Below are 22,477 nucleotides of genomic sequence, written 5' to 3' on the forward strand. Positions count from 1 at the left end.
AGTTTTTCGCTAGCCTCACACCTATGCTTTACGACAGGGATGTGCAATTAGTGGACCTCCAGCTGTTGCAGAACTACAAGTCCCATGAGGCATAGCAAAGCTCCGACAGCCACAAGCATGACACCCAGAGGCATGATGGGACTTGTAGTTTTGCAACAGCTGGAGGTCTGCTAATTGCATATCCCTGCTTTACAACAACACACACAGTGCTGTATTACAATAATGTAATTTCTGTATTGCAGAAATTACATTATTTGAATGGCATCCCGACGCATCTTGCTAACGCTATGTTGAAACTGATGCATTTTGGTTTATCAAGCACTGTTGAGCGTTTGGCAGTACACTTAAAATGACTAGCCTGACTTTATGCAAAGCAGGATAATGTGCATGGGGTCACACACTGGAAAGGTCTGAGGGAGGCCTTAGGCAATGTAAGTTTATATATACTATAATATAGTTCAGTTTGTTTTTGCTTTTCAGTCACTGAATGCATTTTTATTGATTTTAACCCAAAGTCCCATTTTGTTTCCTTTTAATCATATTGATGGTAAAAGGAAATTAAACAAAATATATACTCCCCTTTCTTAACATCAGATTGCTAATTAGCCCACTTAAATTTTTTGTTTTTGAACATTCTTTTTTTTAACAACGTGTCAAACAAATGCTAACATTGTCTGTTGAAGCATAACCGATGAGCATTGGCAAACTGTTTCAGAGATTTTGCCAGCTGTCCCTAAATTCTAGATACCAATTCAGATTGCAAGGGTTGCTGCCTTGTGTATTTTTTGTTGGAGGAGCTTCTCTTTGGAATTATCTTTTACATTGGTCTTCTATGTACCTAATCTTATAAGATTATTACACAACAGTAGAACTACAGCCATTCAAGTGTGTTTAAAAGAGAACTACTTGTTGCCAATTTGATGCCGTTCCCATTAAATGATGTCTTTTATTGGGATGGATTGTAAAATGCAGCCCCATCAAATCATTCTCTGCAGCTATTACCTATTGTACATCCACCCCCTCCCTTTAGAATGTAAGCTCTACGAGCAGGGTTCTCCTGTACCTTTTGTATTGAACTGTACTGTAAATCAGTTGTTCCCCCCCCCCCCCCCCCATACATTGTAAAGCGCTGCGTAAACTGTTGGCGCTATATAAATCGTGTATTATAATGATAAAACGTGCCACAGGAAAAATACAGTGCTGGGAATGTAGCCTAGGTTTCACAAAGGTAGTACAAACAGTAAAAAGGTCGTTTTTTACTCTATGGAAAAACAAACTAATTAGGAAACTCTTGAATGCAAAGTAATTTTGTAGTTGAGTAAAACAAATAACTGCTTGCGATAGACTGATCCATTACTTGAAATATTAGGCAACTACACATCAAAAAGTTTGTTACATACTGTATAGGTTTCCTTTTTCCACGAAAATATTAATGCCATTGTTAATACTCATTCCTGTTCAGTTTTCCATATCATATTCTATTACCTTTCTTACTGCTTACTCAAAACTAAAGTGTACACCTTTACCTGTGCAACTTCAAACAAGCCAAATCATTGCATTCAAGCCTAGCCATTCAGACAAGATGTAAATAGTTGTATTATAATTCTGTAATAAAAGGCAAAATTGTTTTAGGTTTCCCTGCCCACTGCAAAACAAAAATACTGAACTATTTAGAATTTTAACATTGTGATATCAAAATATTACCTTCAAAATCCACTGTGTGTTGTTCTCCATGATGTTCTCCAGTAGCTGAAGTCTCTGCACAGAGTCATCGTAGTCCAGTGGGGCATCCCTTTGCACTGAGTTTGACACGTGAGGATTGGCAGGGGCCGAGCGGCAGCTGTCCACCTCTGGCAGCAGAAAGGTATAGCTGCATGCCCCGTGCTGCACCTGATATTGCTTCTTTCCTACATTCTCCACAGCTTTACGACTTTGTGCCAGAGCCACATTAAAGCTCCTGACAGCCACCAACAAAATAATGACAGCAGATAGCCACATCTTAATGTATCTTCTTTGCACTGGATAAAGACCAGATGATGCTTTGGTAACCAGAAACAAATGAGCCCTGATCTTTAGTTCTGCTCAGGAGCTGACACTTTCTTTCAGGTATTTCCAGATTAAAGCTGCCTTGCTTTGAGTGAAAGATTATTAACCTGAAATACTTATCCTTAAACAGCAAGCAGAGGACATGTGCTCAAGCCAAGCTAGACCTCCCCTCTTCTACTATAGGGAGGGCTGTGTAAGCCCGCCTATAAGCCTAAATGAGCTGTGCCCTTTTCAGAGAGAGACATGAGGGAATAAATGTCAGGGGAAGAGCATGTGAAGCTGTCTCGCACAACAGCAGCACTGCAGCTGTGACCTGAGTTCATGTGTGTCCCCTGTGCTGTGTGCTCGGGAAGCAGTCACTTCCCTATGCTAAAGTCAATGAATGGATGGAGAAGTCCAAAAGTGGGACACTGTCATCCTGAATGGAATTAGACAGAAGCAGACATTTTATGGATACAACATTTAAATCCATCTCTGTATATAAAATAAATCTCTTTTTGTGTTTATCACTAATGCAAACAGTTTTACAAGGTTCACTGTATCATTCACATCAAATCTTGTCCATTTGAAGTTTTATTCTTATGTCCCTACCATAGGCTCACAAGCACACCCTTTCCTACAAGTAAATCTTATGCCACGTACACACGACCGGACTTTTCAACATCAAAGGTCCGACAGAATGATTCCGGCAGGCCATTCGATCGTGTGTGGGCTGCAGCGGACTTTTGATTTGCAAAAGTCTGACAGACTTTAGAAATGGAACATGTTTCAAATTTTTCCGCCAGAACTCCGCCGGACCCAGTTCCTACTGAGAAATCCGGTCGTGTGTATGCTAGTCCGACGGACAAAAACCGACGTGAGGGCAGCTATTGGCTACTGGCTATGAACTTCCTTATTCTAGTCCGGTCGTACGTCATCACGTTCAAATCCGTCGGACTTTGGTGTGATTGTGTGTGGCCAAGTCCGTTCATTCGGAAAGTCTGTCAGAACTCCGTCGAAAGTCTGTCGGACCTAGTCCCTCAAAGTCCGGTCATGTGTATGCGGCATTAGAGGATCTTTTGCCTGCCTGGGTTATTTTTTATTTTTTTCTTAATCCCCTCTTACCTTGTTTGTTGGTTTATCCTCAAAATAGTTGCACATCCAGCGTTGACCATGCTGTAACGCACACCAGGTCCTATGTCACCATCTTTCTAATTTATTGGGAGCTGGCTGTCTCTTTTGGGAACTTAAATTGGGCCCTCTGATGATGCAGCGTATCATCAGGGCACTAACTAGAAGAAGCAGAAAGAGCCAGCCAGTCCTATTCCAGGAGGCTGCGAGCAACTGGGACATCGCTCTCGCCTAGACAAGAACCACAAAAGTGCCCAGAGGAGCCCTAAAAGAAAAACTTAAAAAAAAAAAGGGTCATGTCTGATTGTGTGAGAGGAGACGGGGGTAAGAGTGAAAGTAGGCTGAAAAGGTGAGCGACTGCTTTAAAGGCTAAGTTCACCTTTTTTTTTTTTTTTTTTAAATAGTTTGTGCCATATTTGTTTCGGTCTGCAAGATCCGTTAGAAAAGATTTGCGGAGAGCAAAAAAAATAAGAATAAAAGGATGGACAGAACTGATAAAAGTGAGCTAGTGTAAAAGAAATAAACCAAACTATTTGACTACTTAAAGCCAGTCTATAGAATATATTTTTTTTGTCACTGGCTTGAGCATCCAACAAAACAACAACGTCTGCAGGGGCCCCAAGGGCCACAGGTTGGACATCTGATTCTTGAGCCGTGGCGTTCTTGACAGTAAAAGATTAAATGCAAGTTTCAGAAGCCACTCACAAATGCATTGCCATATACTGTGTACAGTATTTCCATAATTTCTTTTAAACGTATTCAGCTAAAGTAAATTTATCTAATGGGAACCACTGCTGACATGTCTCCTGAAAATGCTAATTGCCTGGCTGCCATGCGGACCATCTTTCTCATACAGTATATGTTGAGGACTCCCTTCTGATATATACTATATTACCAAAAGTATTGGGACGCCTGCCTCCCCACACATACATGAACTTTAGTGGCATCCCAGTCTTAGCCTGTAGGGTTCAATATTGAGTTGGCCCACCCTTTGCAGCTATAACAGCTTCAACTCTTCTGGGAAGGGTGTCCACAAGGTCTAGATGCGTGTCTATGGGAATGTGTGACCATTCTTCCAGAGGTGCATTTGTGTGTGAGGTCTATGCTCCAATTCGTCCCAAAGAGGTTCTGTTGGGTTGAGGTCAGGACTCTGTGCAGGCCAGTCAAGTTCCTTCACCCCAAACTCACTCATCCATGCCTTTATGGACTTTCCTGTTCCCATCAGTGCCTGACCTCACAAATGCGCTTCTGGAAGAATGGTCAAACATTCCCACTGACACACTCCTAAAACTTGTGAACAGCCTTCCCAGAAGAGTTGAAGCTGTTATAGCTTCAAAGTGTGGGCCAACTCAATATTGAACCCTACGAACGAAGACCGGGATGCCGTTAACGTTAATGTGCGTGTAAAGGCAGGCGTCTCGATACTTTTGGTAGTATAGTGTATGTTGAGGAACTTTTAATACTTGCCTAATTTTACTGCACAGGAATGCATTTTAAGTAAAACTCCCATTCTTTCCTGTGTGGCTAGTTTGCATTAATGTGCTACAATTTAGTGTGTTTAATGGGAAACTATAGGGGCATTTACACCTACACATGTTAACAGTGCTTGCTGCTAAATGCACACATAGATGTGAATAGGTCCTTAACTGGTTAGCGACCGCCCACTGTAGATATACTGCGGTAGGGCAGCCACTCTGTGCCAGATCATGTACCTAGTGCTAAGGAAGAACACTAATCTTTACATTTCCCCAGTCAAAGCACATCCCCAGGGAACACATTTAACCCTTTTGATCGCCCCTGATGTTAACCCCTTACCTGCCAATGTCATTAATACAGTAACAGTGCATTTATTTTAGCAGTGATCACTATATTAGTGTCACTGGTCCCCAAAAAGTGTCAGGTGTCCGATTTTGTCCACTGCAATATCACAGTCTCGCTATAAGTCGCTGATCACAGCCATTACTAGTAAAAATAAATAAAATAAAAATATACCATAGTCTGTAGACGCAATAATCGATATACATGTATTTAAAAAAAATAAAAAGATTACCAAAAATATATATCATAATACATATTGGCCTAAATTGATGAAGAAATTAGATTTTTTACATTATTGGGCACATTTTATAGCAGAAAGTAAAACATATTTTCTTTTTTTCAAAATTCTTTTTTTTGTACATAGCGCAAAGAATAAAAAACGCAGCACCATACCACCAAAAGAAAGCTCTATTTGTAGGGGGAAAAAAGAACATACGTTTTATTTAGGTGTTGCACACCCGCGCAATCATCAGTTAAAATAATACAGTGCCGTATCGCAAAGAATGGCCTGGTCATGAAGGGGATTAAATGTTTCCGGAGCTGAAGTGGTAAATCAGTGGCTCAGGGCTCATGCACATGCAGTTCTGTGCAGTACAATTTCATCGCACCCCAGCAAACTTAGTGCAGACACTACTTTTGGGAACTCCCTGCAACCTGATTACATGGTACATTCGTACCCTGCAATCCGGTGCAAAAAAACGCAATGTGTTCGCGGTGCCAAATTTGTGATGACAACCTCTGCAGACCACGAGGGCAGTGCGATTTGAATGCAATGCGGGAAACTGGCATGTAATGTGGGTTTCCCACACAGCACTCTAGTGTGAACAGTCCCTAAAGTATTAAAGTCATAAGGTGAGTATGGCAACCCCTTTATTTCTATAATGACAGGTTTAGTTTAACCACTTCCCGACCAGCGCACGACGATGTACGTCGACAGAATGGCACAGGCAGGCATATTGGCGTACATGTACGTCCAATATTCGTTGCCGCCGCGCCATCGGGAGCGCGCCGCCGGCGGCCCGCTCCCGCGCTGGTCAGACCCCCGTGAGTCCGGTCGCGGGACCCGCGGACTCGATCGCCGCGGGCATCCCCGCGATCGTCTCACGGAGCGGCCGAATGGAGGAAATGCTGTATAAACAACATTTTCCCATTCTGCCTAGCAACTAGTGACGCTGATCTCTGCTCCATGTGATTGGAGCAGAGATCAGTGTACACTAAATGAAAGCCCAACCCCCCCACAGTTAGTAACACACCCCTAGGAACACTTAACCCCTACACTGCCACCCACAGGTTAACCCTTTCACTGCCAGTGTCATTTACACAGGAATCACTGCATTTATATAGCAGTGATTACTGTATAAATGACAACGGTCCCAAAAATGTGTCAAAAATGTCCGATGGGTCCCCGACAATGTCGCAGTCACAATAAAAATCGCTGATCGCCGCCATTACTAGTAAAAAAAAAATAATAATAAAAAATTATTAATAAAAATGCTATAAAACTATCCCTATTTTGTAAACGCTATAACTTTTGCGCAAACCAATCAATAATCGCTTATTGCGATTTTTTTTACCAAAAATATGTAGAAGAATACGTATCGGCCTAAATTGAGGGAAAAAAATGTTTTTTTATATATTTTTGGGGGATATTTATTATAACAAAAAGTAAAAAATAATGCGTTTTTTTCAAAATTGTCGCTCTATTTTTGTTTATAGCGCAAAAAATAAAAACCGCAGGGGTGATCAAATACCACCAAAAGAAAGCTCTATTTGTGGGAAAAAAAGGACGTCAATTTTGTTTGGGAGCCACATCGCACGACCGCGCAATTGTCAGTTAAAGCTACGCAGTGCCGAATCGCAAAAAGTGGTCTGGTCTTTGACCAGCAAATTGGTCCGGTCTGAAAGTGGTTAAGGTAGCAGTATAAGTGAGAAATAGAACATATACTATAAAGGGTTTTCAAACCATTGTATACCTTGAAATATAACGCTGGTGTACTGTTGTTCCATGAAAAATCATCTAAGTTGTAGGTGGCAGACATGACTGCGTTAGGTGTAAAAAAAAAAAAAAAAGTACAGAAAAGAAATGAAAAAGCTTTTGTGTTTGACCAGCTTTACACAAATCTCATAAAGATGGATCTACAGTGTTTCTACAGAGAATTGTTTTCTGTACTCTGTCTGTACAGACCAGATAAGAAGGAATTATAAAATGTCAGGTACCCTTTTCCCAGCCTTGTCTGCTGAAAACAAGAAAAATCCTTTTAATGATCTATGCTGGAGGAGCCTGCCTTCTCTGTTGTCTGTCACCCCACCCTCTTCCCCCATCATCTCATGCATGTATATTTCTGCTCCCTTACCCACATGAGTTGGCTGCTGTTAGATATATGCTTTCCAACAAGTCAGTGTATTGAGGTTTTACAATAAAAAAAAAATACTGTAGTGCAATCAAAGCAAAATGCCATGGCATTGTATATATAAGCAAGAATATTTGTAAACAAGTGTCCCTTCTGCTCTGAGCAGATACTTTGTAAAGTGGTGAGTGTGACTATATGTTTTACCCCTTCTTTTCCAAAAGTATTCAAAACCTTCATGAGTAGACCAAATTTGTAAGTTTTGGAATGTGTCAGTGTACCCATCAACATTTTAACCAATCTGCATACCAAAATACTATTTACTGTGGGAATGGAAAAGAATCACTCCCCCCCCCCCCCCCAATTAAAATAATCACATCTTGTAGCTTTGCAGCTTTTTGTTTTATCCAGCTGTATTGACTCAGTGCAACTTTATAACATCCAAGTGGAAGATATAACAGCAACGTATCCCAAAAAAGGGATCACCCCCTTGTGTCATTATTTCGTTGAACCACATATTGCTGCAGGCTGGGTTCACACTGAAGCATGGAGCTGCTCACAGCAGGGGTCCGGTGCATCCCTGTTCACCGTTTCAGGTCCGATTTCAGCCCAAATTTTTGGTTGAATTCGGATCTGAAACAGACCAGATGACACGCAGAATTCCTGTGCAATTCCCCACGGAGCCACTCTGGAGATGTGTGAACAGGCTCCATTGAGAGCCCGTCACAATCTCCTGACATGTAAATTGGATGTGGGGAAACCCACAGTTCTCAGTTGTGACTGCATTTGGCCTTTTGTTTTTGTTTTTTTTGCAACCCTCCCACATTTGTGGGGAATGTGTGATATTATTGTCACATGCATACAATAACCACTCTTAGTCATAAATTCCTACAACTGCTTCAGAGTTGCTGTAGGCCTCTTGTAGACTCTTTTACCAGTTTCCTCCTGGCTCTTTCATCCAGTTTGGAGAGACGTCCTGATCCAGGGAGGGTCTGTGTTGTGCCAAATACTTTCCACTTCTTAATAATAGACTTCACTGTGCCTCTAGGCATTGATAAAGCCGTTGACATTTTTTTGTATCCATTTCTTGACTTGTGCCTGTCCACAACTTTATCTCGAGATCCTGGTGAAAGTACCTTGCCACCCATCTTTGATTGTTTACTTCAGCAGCAGTACCAGAAACTGAAATGCTCCAGGAAAGCTAATTTCATGTTGAACTATTCAAAATGATCACAGCTGATCACAGTTGAAAGTAAAATGGCTTTGTGTGCCATTCAGAAGGTGATTGGCTACACCTAATTGAGTTTACAAGTAATTTTTTTGAGGATCCTTTTTCCAACTCTGTGATTCTGAGGTTTTTTTTCTGATATGTTGGTGTTATATCTTTCACTTAAAGGTATAAGATGCACTGAGTAAATACAGCTGGATAAAAGAAAGATTGTGCCTGTCTTCACTTCAGGTTGCAAAGCAACAAAATGTAACTTTTGTAAAGGGGGGTGATCCTTTTCTATACCCACTGTATATGAAAGAATCGGCAAACTCTGTAATAGAGATTGTCAGGGGGTTAAATCAAGATTACGATTTTTTTTGACAATTAATTGTGCAACTCTAATACCCCAATGCAGCATGGTTAATGAACAAATGTGTGTGGGGGATATCTCCAACAGCAACAAGCTTTGCTGCAGTAAAGCATGTGATACAGCAGCATACTGAATGTGAGGAAATATCTCAAATGGATTCCCAAATAGCATTTTAAAATTGACAGGGTATAAAATCCAGCTCCAGTCTATCTAAAAGTAAAAATAAATACCTTTTAAATTTTTAGTTTCACTTTAATATTACACATTTGATGTGCCTCATGCAGACCTTTTTCGCTTCAAAGCTGACGGAAACTGCTATGAATAAGACTGTGTTCTATACGGTGTAGTAAAAACTGGTGGTTAAGCCTTGTGTTTCCCTACCAGCAAGTGCCGGGAATGTAACTGTCACATTTGCTTGCGCTCTCAAACTTCCAAACCATCCAATGGCTGGTGTCATAGCTGATCATATGTGCAGTATCATGGCAGTTGAAGATTAAACAGAGGCCAAGATGGCATCTTCCTTGGCTGAAAACGATAGGATGGTTTACTTCCACTTTAAATCAGGCAGTGAGGAGGGGACATAACACCTTCTCACCATCTGTTAAATGGCTTCTGAAGACCAATCCAACCTGGAACGTGCTAAAGAGGTCACAGCACATGTTGAGGAGCCCTAAAAGGGAAATTGATACCAGGTAGCGTGCAGCAGAGAATGTTTATTGTTGTGCTCTCACTCTCCCAGTGATCAATGTGATAGGAAGCATCTACATCATGCATAATTTACCAATTGGTTTCTCAAAACCCAGAAGAGGAAGGAGAGCGATGACATCACAAATGCAAAGTGGCCGGCCAGGGTGGGTACATTTGGAGAGCTGTAATACCAGACCCCTGCACACCAATATCAGACTTCAGTGAGTATAAAAGTGCCAAACAAGGTATTTAAAAAAAAAATGCTGAACTGGTGAGAGGGAACCTTGAAGGTGTTGACATTTGTTGAAAGAACAATCATGAGCACGTCTAAATACCTGTATTAACCTTTCTAATGAACCACTATTGAAATGTTAAGAAAAGGCTTTAATTATTCCTTCTTTCCAATTTGCTTCTGCCCCCTGTTGAATGAGCACACCTGTCAAGGGTGATATCGGTTCTTCTATTCAAACCTCTCTATCTTTTCAAGTATGCTCACCAGTTATAGTGGAGAAGGCCAGGTGTCCTCATCGTGGAAAAGCATGTGTGTCTTGGCCACCTGTGTTTTAGTAACCTATGATGCTGCATCACTAGGTGGCAGATCAATCTGAGCTTCTCGCTGCTTGAAAAGAGAGGATGGAACAGAGAAATTGACATGGCCCCCTCCCTGCATACGTAGTGGCAGCGCTTATCTCTGGGAAGTGCTTGAGATTGACTTCTGTGGAACGGGAATCTTGGGTGGAGGGAATATGGGATATGGTTACTCACTTTGTGGTGCCTGCAGTGCCATTCTAGCAATAACTCATTTTCTTTTGTTTAGAGCACTTGTGTCCAACACAAGGCCCATGGGCCAAATGCCACGCGGCAGGCCATTTCATGTAACCTTCGCACTCACACAGCGGAGCTTGTCTGCTGCTCACTTGTAAACACAGAAGCCATCTGTTTTTAAAAGGATAGCTTTTCTCTCAGTAGCTCTCGCAGATCCCATTCTGCCTTGCACTCGCTGCGGTAACAAGGGAGATACGTGCGGTGTGGGGTGGGGCATCACGTGGCAAGATGCAGTGTGATTCCTATGTCTGGGTGCACAGATGCTGACCAATGATCTCCCTGCAAGCTAGAAAGAAATGTGGAGCCACACCAGGTAGGTAAAATGCAAGGGAAGCTTTTGGGGTTGGGGTATGAGGGTTGTGGAGGGAGATGTGTGCAGAGATCAGACCTGAGGAGGGGTGGAAGTGAGATGTGGGCAGCCTGTGAACGATCTAAATCCTGCACACTGTATAGCACACCCCTAAACTCTGCCCTCTGTAGTGCACCCGTAAATCCTGCACTCTACACCACGCAGCTCTGAGTCCTGCACTCTGTACGTAGTGCACCCCTGAACTTTGTGCATAGGGCACCCCTGATGCATCCCGCAATGAAATTGAGTTCAACACCCTTGGTTTAGAGACATTTTCACGTTAAATAATTTCTCTAAACCTAAAGGTCTGCAGGTTCTATTCTTGCTATGAATGTCTGCGCAAGTGAGAAGGCATTGCAAGTTAAGTATTTGTTGCTCTGACACCCTAGGATCTGTATCAAACTCTTAGTAGCTGTCAATGGCTTTCACAGCCCTGACATGAAACTACAAGCTATTTTAAGGTTTGTTATCAGAGTGACTAGAGTTTAGGTTTTAGCTTTTTATCTGTGAAGGAAGGCTGTAGACAGACTTTTTATTAGGAAGTCTTGGGAAAGCCAGCAACCCCATAAGAGGCTATATGCCTAGTCATAAGTCTTTTGTTTATAAACCAGTAAATATAATTTGCTTTTGATCACTTGCTACTGAAATATGAACAAACACATCGTCATTCGTCTTTTGACATTTGGCAAATCACGTAGCTATTTTTACTGTCAAATGCTTGCAGAGAAAGGGATCATTTTACATCACGTAAGACACATAATTTTGCTGCTAAAAACTGCTGCAGACAATTTATAATTTTGTGTCGGGCCTATGCTTTGGATGTTCATCATATTGTTCATTATATGTTAGTGTCAACTTCTGGCAGTTTAAAGTCTATCCAAAAACAAAAATCAAAAATATATTGCAGTTTACCAAACTTTAGCTGATTTCATTTTTTTTTTTTTTAGGATTTTTTTTCACCAGGTGGTCTGGGCATTAGCACGCTTCCTCTCCTAGGGGGACTCCTCTGTCTACAAAGGAGCAATGGAGAGACACCTTTGGACAGCCAATTTGTCTGGAGAGGGTAGTGTTAGATGAACTTTACATAAGTGATAAACAAATTAAAGACTTATTCCAGCTAACACTATTTAAACTGTTACAGAAACATTTTGCTTCTAGGAATAAGGTTTTACCTAAGGCCTAGTTTAGATGGGGGTACTGCAGTGTACGCCCATGCAAAGCTGTGTTTGCCTGCGAGGGGATGCACAGGAGTTTTGTGCATCCCATTTTTAAAGTTCTCTAGCATTACCACCTGCAGGTGGAATGTGGTAGTATGATTATTTCAATTAAATATAATGACAGCTATTGAAATAGATTTTTGGTACAGAAAAATAATATGCATCAGGACAAGTACAGTGGAGCCTACGGGGAGCTGGGAACTTCATGCAATGCCATCGAGAAGTCGGAAATAGATTGGGGAGTTCAGCTCACCTTAAAATGCCAATTGGACACATTCAGTAAAATGCTACTCTAACACTTGATTAGGAATCTTGTGGTGATCTAGTTTGGGGAAAAAACAAACCATATTACCTTATTATTGAAGCCACCTGTGATTTATAAGCTGAAAAAAAAAATGTACTCTCTTGCAACCCGAGCAATTGGCCATGTGATAACTTGCTGCTTTTCCAATAAGCCTGCATAGAGCTTAAAGCAAAGCTTCACCCAAAAGGGAAGCTTCAACGAAAGGAGGAGGGGGGAACGGATACCTGTCAAAACCAAGTGCCTGGTCCCACTTCCAGGTAAGATCGCCACAATTGTATGGCTTTCTTCTAAAGGCTTCACTTTTGGTTTCCCTTAGTAATGATGCCAGAGCCTATATCAGAAGCCGATGGCTGGATCGACTTGGGGTGCGGACATTGCAGAATTCCTGGACAGTTAAGTGTCCTTATATTAAAAGTCAGCAGCTCCAGTATTTGTAGCTGCTGACTTTTATTTTTATTTTATTTTTTACAGGCAGGAACACCTCTTTAAGGTAAAGTTCCAATTTTGGATTCACTGGCTGTGTGCCTGTTTCGGCTTTGTGACTTACTAAGCAGTAATTCCAGGATCAGGTGGCAACCATGGAGTAAGTCAGGAATTACAGCTTTCATTTTTCTATCATTGTAAGTTCACTCTAAAGTCCAACTCAAGGAAAGTCCTCTGGTAGGTTTTTGTTGCTGTCTCTGACTCGATTCTGCTGTAAGAATTATTATTATATTTTGTGTGTGTCTCTCTCTAGCTGGGATACAGACAGCTATAAAAATCTGACAGAGTTTCTAACCCTTCCCCACTCTAGCCATAGTAAATCAAAACAAATCTGCTTCAAAAACATCATGATGTTAAAAAGAAAAAAAAACTCCTGTTCCTTTTTTTGTATCCATGTTTCCTTTAAAGAGAACTGTACCCTGTAATTGTGCCAGCTCCTGTGGTATTGATTTGGCTGCAAAATGAATGTCTATTTCTGGAACACTTGTACATAATGTGATAAAAACTAGTGTTTTGAGGTTTCTGTTGCACATTGTAGAGAAAGAAACCAGACAGCCTCAATTCCCTTGGGAACAGTAGAGGAGATTATACACTGTGAGATGCAAAGCTTTCAGAGATTACCTAGTATGTTTGTGTGTGTGTATATACAGAGTGTGTGTATATATATTTTTTTATTATTTAAAATGTGTACTAATGCCATAAGCAGACAGTATGCATTCAGGGCTGTGCATCCGCACCCATGCGGCTGTTAAATTGGGAACAGCGGCTCTGTCAACTGCTATGTCCCAGTTTTTTATTTATTTATATTTTAACATTCTTTATTTTAATTTAAAAAAAAATGTTTACAGTGAAACATAACAAAAGTATTACTGCTCATATACATGAATGAACATCACAGAAACTTTAATTGAGACCGATCTTGTAGACATGAATAGTGAAAGCTATGGTAACAATATGAGATCCTGCATGAAGTTTGGTTGAGTATGTTAGAAATAATTAAACATTTGAAAAGAAGCAGAAAAAAAGTATTACATGCATGCATGAGAGCTCCAAGGTACTTGATCCTGCAAACCCAGTAGTGGTACAGAGATAAAATTGTTCAAAGACTGTCCAATTGCGTTTAAGTGTAGAGGAAGAGGGGAAAAAAGGGAGGGGAGGGAGGGGATATTGAGAGAGAGGGATCCAAAAAAAAACACATTGCTGCGTGCCAATTGAATTGGACTGCCTGCACGTGGATGTATGGAGCCGCCTTTTCATGGGCAGACTAGGATGCCAGTGTGATTGAGGCCATAGTATGTATTTACACAGTAACATTGATTGTTGTGCACAGTATCCACATCTGTTTGGGGTATTTAATATAGTACTTAAAGAAGAGCTCCAGGCACCTTCAGAAAAAAATAAGTCAGCAGATAAAAATACTGTAACTCTTGACTTTTAAAATTGCGGTACTTGCCTCTCCAGTCATCCAGCGATGTCCTCACCCAAACTGATTATTCAGTCAGCTATTGGGTGCCGGCACTGCCATCTTCACAAAAGGAAACCGGCAGTCAAGCCTTGCAAATTCATAGCCAGTTTCCTACTGCATATGTGCAAAGCATGCTGCACTTTGTAAATGGGCCACAGTTTTCTGGGACCTGTGAAATGTCCCAGAAGGCTGCAGGGGAAGTAGGGTGGTCAAAACCAGGTACCCGCTCTCCCCCAAAAGGTGCCAAATGTGGCAGCAGAGGGGAGGAGGCAGACAAGTGGAGCTTCCCCTTTGAGTGGATCTCCATTTTAAATATTATCAAATCTGTTTTTAGGTGGACCCAATCAGAACCTACATTCTTCTCTATGGAGCAGTAGGTGTAAACCCACCTAGATCCGATTTGCCAAAAAGAGATGGATGGTCATCGTTCCCCTTCCATCCAGCAGATCAGATCAGATGGCAGTCAGGTGTAAACGGACAGGCAGTCCATTTACATCCAACCGCCCATTGAGGAGAGTGGGCTGTGTTCACTCTGCATAAGCAGAGCAGACATGGACCTGTCATCCGCCTTCTCAGCGGACAGATCACATGCTAAGTAAGCGGATCACAGCAGCAGTCCACCCCGTGTGAAAGGGGCTTAACAACATAAAACAGAAAAAACAAATCTGTCATTCATCACTCCTAATTTGACAGTCTGTGCTTTTGAGCAAATAGGGATCTCTCCTGCCCTGCAAATCTGTAGATGGACATCATTTTGTAGATATGTTTTTCTGTTGCTTTAGCAGATTTCAACATAACTTGGCACTGCCATGGATAGCATCTTTAAATTGGTTTCATATGTTGATTTTTCTGTCTCCTAATCTCTTATCTGTTAACTTTTATTCAGAAGTTTTGCTTTCTTGGAACGTAAAACAGGCCATGATCACACACAACTGTTTCAGTCTTCAACAAAATAAGATTTTTCTTCTTTTTTTTCACATACCAGCATGCTTCTACTTCAGTGTTACTCACAAGAGAGGAGAGATTATTTAAAACTAAAAGCAGTTGATAACAGAGGCATGTACTGTTCTCTGCTTTGCAAGCCATCTCCTTGCACTTGCGCGTGTCAGAACAGATTCTGTAGCCTATACATTTATTCTTGAAATTGATTATAGTAACTTTTTTGCAATTAATACTGCAAGATGGATTTTTTGAGCTTTTTTTTTTCTGTGGAATATTATGTTTTTTGGGACATTTGGAAATCTTTAATTTTTTTTTTTTTTTTTTTTTTTTATTTAAAATTTTGTTGCCTTTGCATCACAGAGCCCTGGATTTCAGTCGCAACTAGGTATTATCTACAGAGAGATTGTTTTCTTTGCTATTTTGTAGACCGTTAAAATGCCCATATAGAGACCAAATTTGCACATTTTAGACCTCAATTGCCATTAATCTTCCTGTATATGGGAAACAGACAACTTACCTGCATGAACATTATCTGCTTAAATATTGATCAAGCCACAATGAAAATTTACTCCATACGCTTTGCCTTTGTGTGATTTTCCTTATTCCTTGATGTAATCCAAGTATTTTTCAGTAATGCCAAACGTCGAAATTGTGCATATTTGTTTATGCATGTATGATGTCAAATCTGGACTAGGCCAGCCTCAGCCTTCAAGTTACCCCCAACAAGTTATGTTTTCAGCATTTCCTTCACGTCGCATGGTTGCTTTAAATCCAGGGTAGGCAACCTCGGCCCTCCAGCTGTGGTGAAACTACAATTCCCATGAGGCATTGCAAGACCCTGACAATCAGCTGGAGTGCTGAGGTTGCCTACCCCTGCTTTAGATCCAATGTCAATAGCTTGGTATTTGACAGCTGTAATATACATTTTTTGGGATACTTGGGTAATGAGGTTGGGAAGCTGAGGTAGTTCAAGCCTAACAAATGTGGCTAAATTGAAAGAGGAATATTGGGTCTAAATAATAATATAAAATAATGAAATATCTCCTATTTACAGTAGCTCAAAAGATGTCCCCTGTGGTGCTTTGTTGCTCATCTCAACCTACACAGCCCCACTATCACCTCTACTGCTAATAAAGGCAATATTTTGATGAAGAGCATTGAGACTCTCAATGTGGCATGCAGTATATCTAGTGTTTTGCAATAAACGCCCCCCAAATTGTAGCACATCAATTCAGTAACGTGTCCAGATGCTGTTGACATGAAATATCTTATACTAAGCAGTTTCTTAGGGTTCTAAGATCACCTTGTGACTATGAAGCAGAATGGGATGTATCTTTAGTGCCTTGAAAAAGTACCCGTGGAAACTTTCCACATTTTGTAATGTTACAACCAAAAACGTAAATGTATTTTATTGGGATTTTATGTGTGAGACCAACACAAAGTGGCACATAATTGTGAAGTGGAAGGAAAATGCTAAATGATTTTCAAACTTTTTTTACAAATAAATATGTGAAAAGTGGCGTGTATTTGTATTCATCCCCCTTTGCTCTGATACCCATAACTAAAATCTAGTGGGACTAATTGCATTCAGAAGTCACCTAATTAGTAAATAGAGTTCATATATGTTTAATTTAATCTCAGTATAAATACAGCTGTTCTGTGAAGCCCTCAGAGGTTTGTTAGAGAACCTTAGTGAACAAACAGCATCATGCAGGCCAAGGAACACACCGGACAGGTCAGGGATAAAGTTGTGGAGAAGTTTAAAGCAGGGTTAGGTTTAAAAAAAAAAATCCCAAGCTTTGAATAACTCAGGGAGCACTGTTCAATCCATCATCGGGAAGAGTATGGCACAACTGCAAACCCACCAAGGAATGGCTGTCCACCTAAACTGACAGGCCGGTCAAGGTGAGCATTAATCAGAGAAGCAGCCAAGAAGCCCATGATAACTCTGGAGGAGCTGCAGAGATCCACAGCTCAGGTGGGAGAATCTGTCCACAGGAAACTATTAGTCGTGCACTCCAAAAATCTGGCCTTTATGGAAGCAGGGCAAGAAGAAAGCCATTTTTGAAAGAACGCCCATAAGAAGTCCTGTTTGCAGTTTGTGAGAAGCCTTGTGGGGGACACAGCAAACATGTGGAAGAAGGTGCTCTGGTCATATGAGACTAAAAATTTTACTCTGGCCTAAAAGCAAAACGCTATCTGTGGTGGAAAACTAACACTGCACATCACCCTGGACACACTATCCCCACTGTGAAACATTGTGGTGGCAGCATCATGTTGTGGGGATGCTTTTTTTCAACAGGGACAGGGAAGCTGGTCAGAGTTTTTGTGGCGAAGATGGGTGGAGCCAAATACAGGGCCATCTCAAAAGAAAACCTATTAGTCTGCAAAAGTCTTGAGGCTGGGGTGGAGATTCACCTTCCAGCAGGACAACGAAACTAAACATACAGACAGAACTACAATGGAATGGTTTAGATCAAAGCATACTCTTGTGTTAGAATGGCCTAGTCAAAGTCCAGAGCTAAATCCAATTGAGAATCTGTGGCAAGACTTAAAAATTGCTTTTCACAGATGCTCTCTATCCAATCTGACAGAGCTTGAGCTATTTTGCAAAGTAGAATGGGAAAAAATGTTACTCTCTAGATGTGCAATGCTGGTAGGGACAACCCCAAAAAGACTTGCAGCTGTAATTGCAGCGAAAGATGGTTCTACAGAGTATTGACTCTGAATACAAATGCATGCCACACTTTTCACATATTTATTTGTAAAAAAATGTAAACCATTTACGTTCCACTTTACAATTATGTGCTACTTTGTGTTGGTCTATCAAATAAAATCCTAATAAAAATAGATTTACGTTTTTGGTTGTAACATGACAAATGTGGAAAATTTCATGGGGTAGGGATACTTTTTCAAGGCACTGTATTTACAGGGGAAGGGAGGAGTGGATTCAAGTACATCCAAAACCAAGAACAAAAATTTCATGTTGCAGTTTACAGCATTAGTGTTTTTTTTTGTTTGTTTGTTTTTTCACTCTTGTTTTCACATGGCGATCCCTCCAGTATATACTTCAGCTTGATTTGGTTGGTTGCTTTTGAAACCTAGTTGAAATTATCTGAAAATTGCTGAGTGTGTGACCAGCATTAGGGGTTTAGTGTTAAGTGTTGGTGGGAAAGGTTGGCTGTTAAAGGCCCACTTTAGTTATTAAATGTGAGCGTGTATAGTAATGATCAATCACACAAATTTGCAGCATTGTGCTGTCATCAGTGATAAATTGCTACAACATGCTCCACTCCTTTTTCCCTGTGTGTAGCAATCGCTAGAAATGAGTTGTAGGGCAATCATGGGTATTTATATGGAATAATTGCATAACATTTATATTCCTAATTTAATAACTGTGCTAGGCTCATTGCAGTACTGATTTTTAAAACAAAGGTGCACTTGTCATTTACATGTCTAAGGCCTCATGCACACGGGGGCATTGGATAAATAAGCTGCAATGCTAGTTCTGCCGCCAAGAAAAAGCAGCTGTAAAAACACGCTTTTAGTAGCTTTTTGCATTGACGTTGATGCATGTTTAGCCATGCTAGCTTTCAACAGCATTTCTCTGCCTCTATTCAAAATCAATGGTTCCCTATGGGAGGCCATTTATTTGAATAGAAGTCGCACCAGAAGTCGGATCACGATGATCCGACTTGCGGTGTGACTTGTGTGCTGAGGATCTATCAAGGGAACCTGCAGCCAAAATGAAAAAACTGGGGGGTCCCCCCCAAGAAATACCGGACCCATCGGTCTGGTATGGATTTTAAGGGGAACCCCCACGAACCCCCACAAAAAAAAATTGTGTAGCCACCCAAAATCTATACTAGGCAATTATCCAAGCATGCAGCCCGGCAGGTCAAGAAAGGGGGACAAGTGAGCACCCCCCTTGGCCATACCAGGCCACATGCCCTCAACTTGGGGGGGTGGGTGCTTTGGGCCCACCCCAAAGCACTGTGTCCCCATTTTAATGAGGACAAGGGCCTCTTCCCGACAACCCTGGCTGGTGGTTGTCGGGGTCTGCGGGTGGGAGGCTTATCGGAATATGGAAGCCCCCTTTAACAAGGGGACCCCCAGATCCCGGCCCTCCACCCTAGGTGAATGAGTGTGAGTATCCATTCACCCAAAAAAAGTGTCAAGAAATGAAAACACTACACAGGTTTTTAAAGTAATTTTATTAAAAAAAGCTCAGGCGTCTCTTCCCCCCTCCTCTGGCTCTACTCCCTCCTCTGGCTCTACTCCCTCCTCTGGCTCTACTCCCTCCTCTGGCTCTACTCCCTCCTCTGGCTCTACTCCCTCCTCTGGCTCTACTCCCTCCTCTGGCTCTACTCCCTCCTCTGGCTCTACTCCCTCCTCTGGCTCTACTCTCTCCTCTGGCTCTACTCCCCACTCCGGCTCTACTCCCCTCTCCGGTACTTCTCTCTGCGCTGTCTTCTCCCTCTTCTGCTGGGTCTTCTCCCACCGCTGTCTTCTCCCTCTGTTCTTTCTCCAATGTTGCCTCGATGCGCACTCCCAGTGTAATTCTGGGTCCTGCCAGGCTGCATGCTCGGATAAGGGTCTGGTATGGATTTTAGGGGTCTTGTATCTCTTGAGGGGGGAACCCCACGCCAATTATAGTTTATTTTTTTTCATTTTGGCTCCGACTTCTGGTGCGACTTCTATTCAAATTGATGAGCTCCCATAGGGAACCATTGATTTTGAATAGAGGCAGAGAAACACATAACGAGGCTTAATACGGTTGTATTCAGCGATAATCCGTGTTTAGCAGCTTTCACCGCTCTAGCTACGATCATCAGAAAGCACTTGTCCTGTTTTTTTGTTTTGTTTTGTTTTTTGAGCTTAAAAAGGCCTATGTCACTTACAGCTCCTAAAAGCCTGTGTGTGCATGAGGTCATAGGCCAACATGGAGGGGCATTTTTAAGTTGTAAAAGAAAAATGGCAGACACCCCTAGAAGCACCTGTAAAAATGCCTGTGTGAATGAGGCCTAAATGGTGAGCTGGTTACATTAACAGTAATGCCTAGCTGAGTGACAGAGAGAAGCAGCCTGTTGTATTCAGCATAGGCTTACAACAGCATTTGGATTAGGCTTGGCGACCTGCCTTATCCTAATTTCACCTGGAAATCCCCAAGTCTGCATCTCATGAAGGGGTGCTTATGCACAGAAAATATTGTTGCACAAACCTAACATCAGGAGATCAGGTTAGATTTCAGTAGGATTAACAAACAGAAAAGTAATATCACTCAGGTGAGTGTAGACATGCCTCTTCTCACCTGATCCCTGCTATCATGTTAGAGAAAACCTGTGAGGATACAGACATGAGAGCTGTCATTACTGACTTGTCTTGGTGAGGGCACCTGGGCAGTTTTCTTGATCTTATTTCACTATAAAGGCCTCATTTACACAGTCACATAAGACCATACTCTGCCAAGAGGATAAGTGTATTTTTTGTGGTGGGTAGCACAGGCAGATGCAATCAGCTGCTGCCAGCAACCCTGTGTAAATCAATCATAGGTAGCTGTGGATGTAATCGCACATTTAGCGGTTACATTAGTTTACATACAGATGGCACAGCCATATGAATGAGGCTATATTCTCTAACTTTTCTGGAACAAATATGTAGCCAGTGAAGTCTGAACTCCTATCTTGAATGCTTTTTCCAGGTCAATAACTTAATAGTAGTGAAGCTACTACTGAGGGTGACAGCCCCAGAACCTACACCTTTAAAACCAAGGCAGTCAAACAGTAGCTCTCATATTTTTATTCTCACTGGTATGGGTGAATTATATTTTCACGTTTAATAGGTTTGTGGGTTTATAACCTTTTTGTTTTGTTTTACTGGTTTGTGTAAAAAATCTTAAGTGCATACAGTTTCAATGAAGAATGTGTACATTACATTGTATTGGAAAAGCTTGCGTGCTCCTTTTATGGTTTTTGGCAGACACTTTTAATTAGGACATTGTCTTCTTTGCCAACAGAGATGGAGGGAGATGTATCCCTCCTCTGAGACATTTAGACCTTTGTTTAGTGTTCTCTGAGACCTCAGTCGTTAAGCCCCATACACACTTTTAGATTTTTTGCTGATTTCTTCCTTCAGATTTACCAAAACAATATACTATGAGGTCAAACCTTAGGAGTTTCAATGTGTATGCAATCAGGCAGGCCCTTGCATTACATGGTTTTGGTAAATCTGAAGACAAAAATCAGCATAAAATCTGTGTGTATGGGGCTTTACTCTCTTAGATCTCCATCTGCTGACTGCAAGTGACAAAGGTGAAATATTCATATGTCATCATATCTCCTTTTTTTTAAATAAAAAAAAATCTTATTTTTCTCGGAAGGAACAAAATATGTGAAGTAAAGACACCCTTATAAGGGCTTAAGAGTAAACTAAACAACGTATGGGCTTAATTCCTAAAGGTTTTACCAAAAGAAAATGACGAGTAAGCAGAATATACTGTGTAGTCTGAAATGCACATCAAAAACCATGTTTTTTTACATGCGTTTGTGCAATTGGTTCTGCAACAGCTGTAGTTCTGTATGCCTTTGATGACATTTCTCTGCAATCCCACCTTCCCATCTGACAGATAAGTGCCAGGTATATTAATATGTGATTCATGTGTGTTTGCACCTGCTGACATGTTAATACATGCTGTGTTTACACTAGACTGAGTTAACTAATGTGCTGCTTGAGGATAATAGTATTTCACAAGTGCTAGTACATGTGCAGTAGTATGTGCAGTATTTAAAGTGCTTGTCATAACCAAGGAAGAATATATCATCTTACATTCTTAGGTAGTAAATTTAAGCTTCTTCATTGTTTCTATTCTGTTAAATGTCAGCTCCGAAGACTTGGGGAGATAAAGTAATAATGACTAAGAATGCAAAAGTTTGAGGTGAATTTTGAAAACCCTCAATCTCAAACTAAAGGCGAAACTTTTTTAGAACACTTGTTAGGTGTTTATTGCTGTCTTTGCTCCCATTAAGGAGATGTACCAGGTCTTTTTTGTCCTGCTTACCATTCTCCCTGTTCCCCAGAACACTAATAGAGGGGACATCTTTCAATGGGGATATTTGTTCTGGTGACCTGGGGGTCCACGTGGGCTTGATTGATTCCTTTTATGGATACGAGACGAGAAGTGAAGGTAAATCTTTCTGAAGGGACATCCTGCAGATGGCAAAAAAACAAACCGACATGGCTTATAACCCTCTCTTAGTCTATTCATACAAAAAAAATGTTTTTGCCTATAGTTCTACTTTAAGTT

At 41.2% G+C, this 22,477-nt stretch overlaps 2 protein-coding genes across 3 annotated transcripts in view; one reads left to right on the plus strand and one right to left on the minus strand.

Moving 5' to 3' along the window:
- The window catches only part of ANGPT2 (angiopoietin 2), a 58,920-nt gene extending 56,717 nt beyond the window's left edge, over positions 1–2,203 (minus strand). Inside the window, exon 1 of the mRNA XM_077487777.1 lies at positions 1,705–2,203. Within this exon, the coding sequence (XP_077343903.1) occupies positions 1,705–1,998 (294 nt within the window). The 5' untranslated portion in view covers positions 1,999–2,203. The remainder of the gene's footprint in view (positions 1–1,704) is intronic.
- MCPH1 (microcephalin 1) overlaps positions 1–22,477 on the plus strand; it is a 527,088-nt gene that overhangs the window by 350,070 nt on the left and 154,541 nt on the right. The window lies entirely within an intron of this gene.

Source organism: Lithobates pipiens, unplaced genomic scaffold (assembly GCF_037356315.1).
Source record: "Lithobates pipiens isolate NorthernLeopardFrog02 unplaced genomic scaffold, aLitPip1_a1.2 Scaffold_18, whole genome shotgun sequence".
NCBI lineage: Eukaryota > Metazoa > Chordata > Amphibia > Anura > Ranidae > Lithobates > Lithobates pipiens.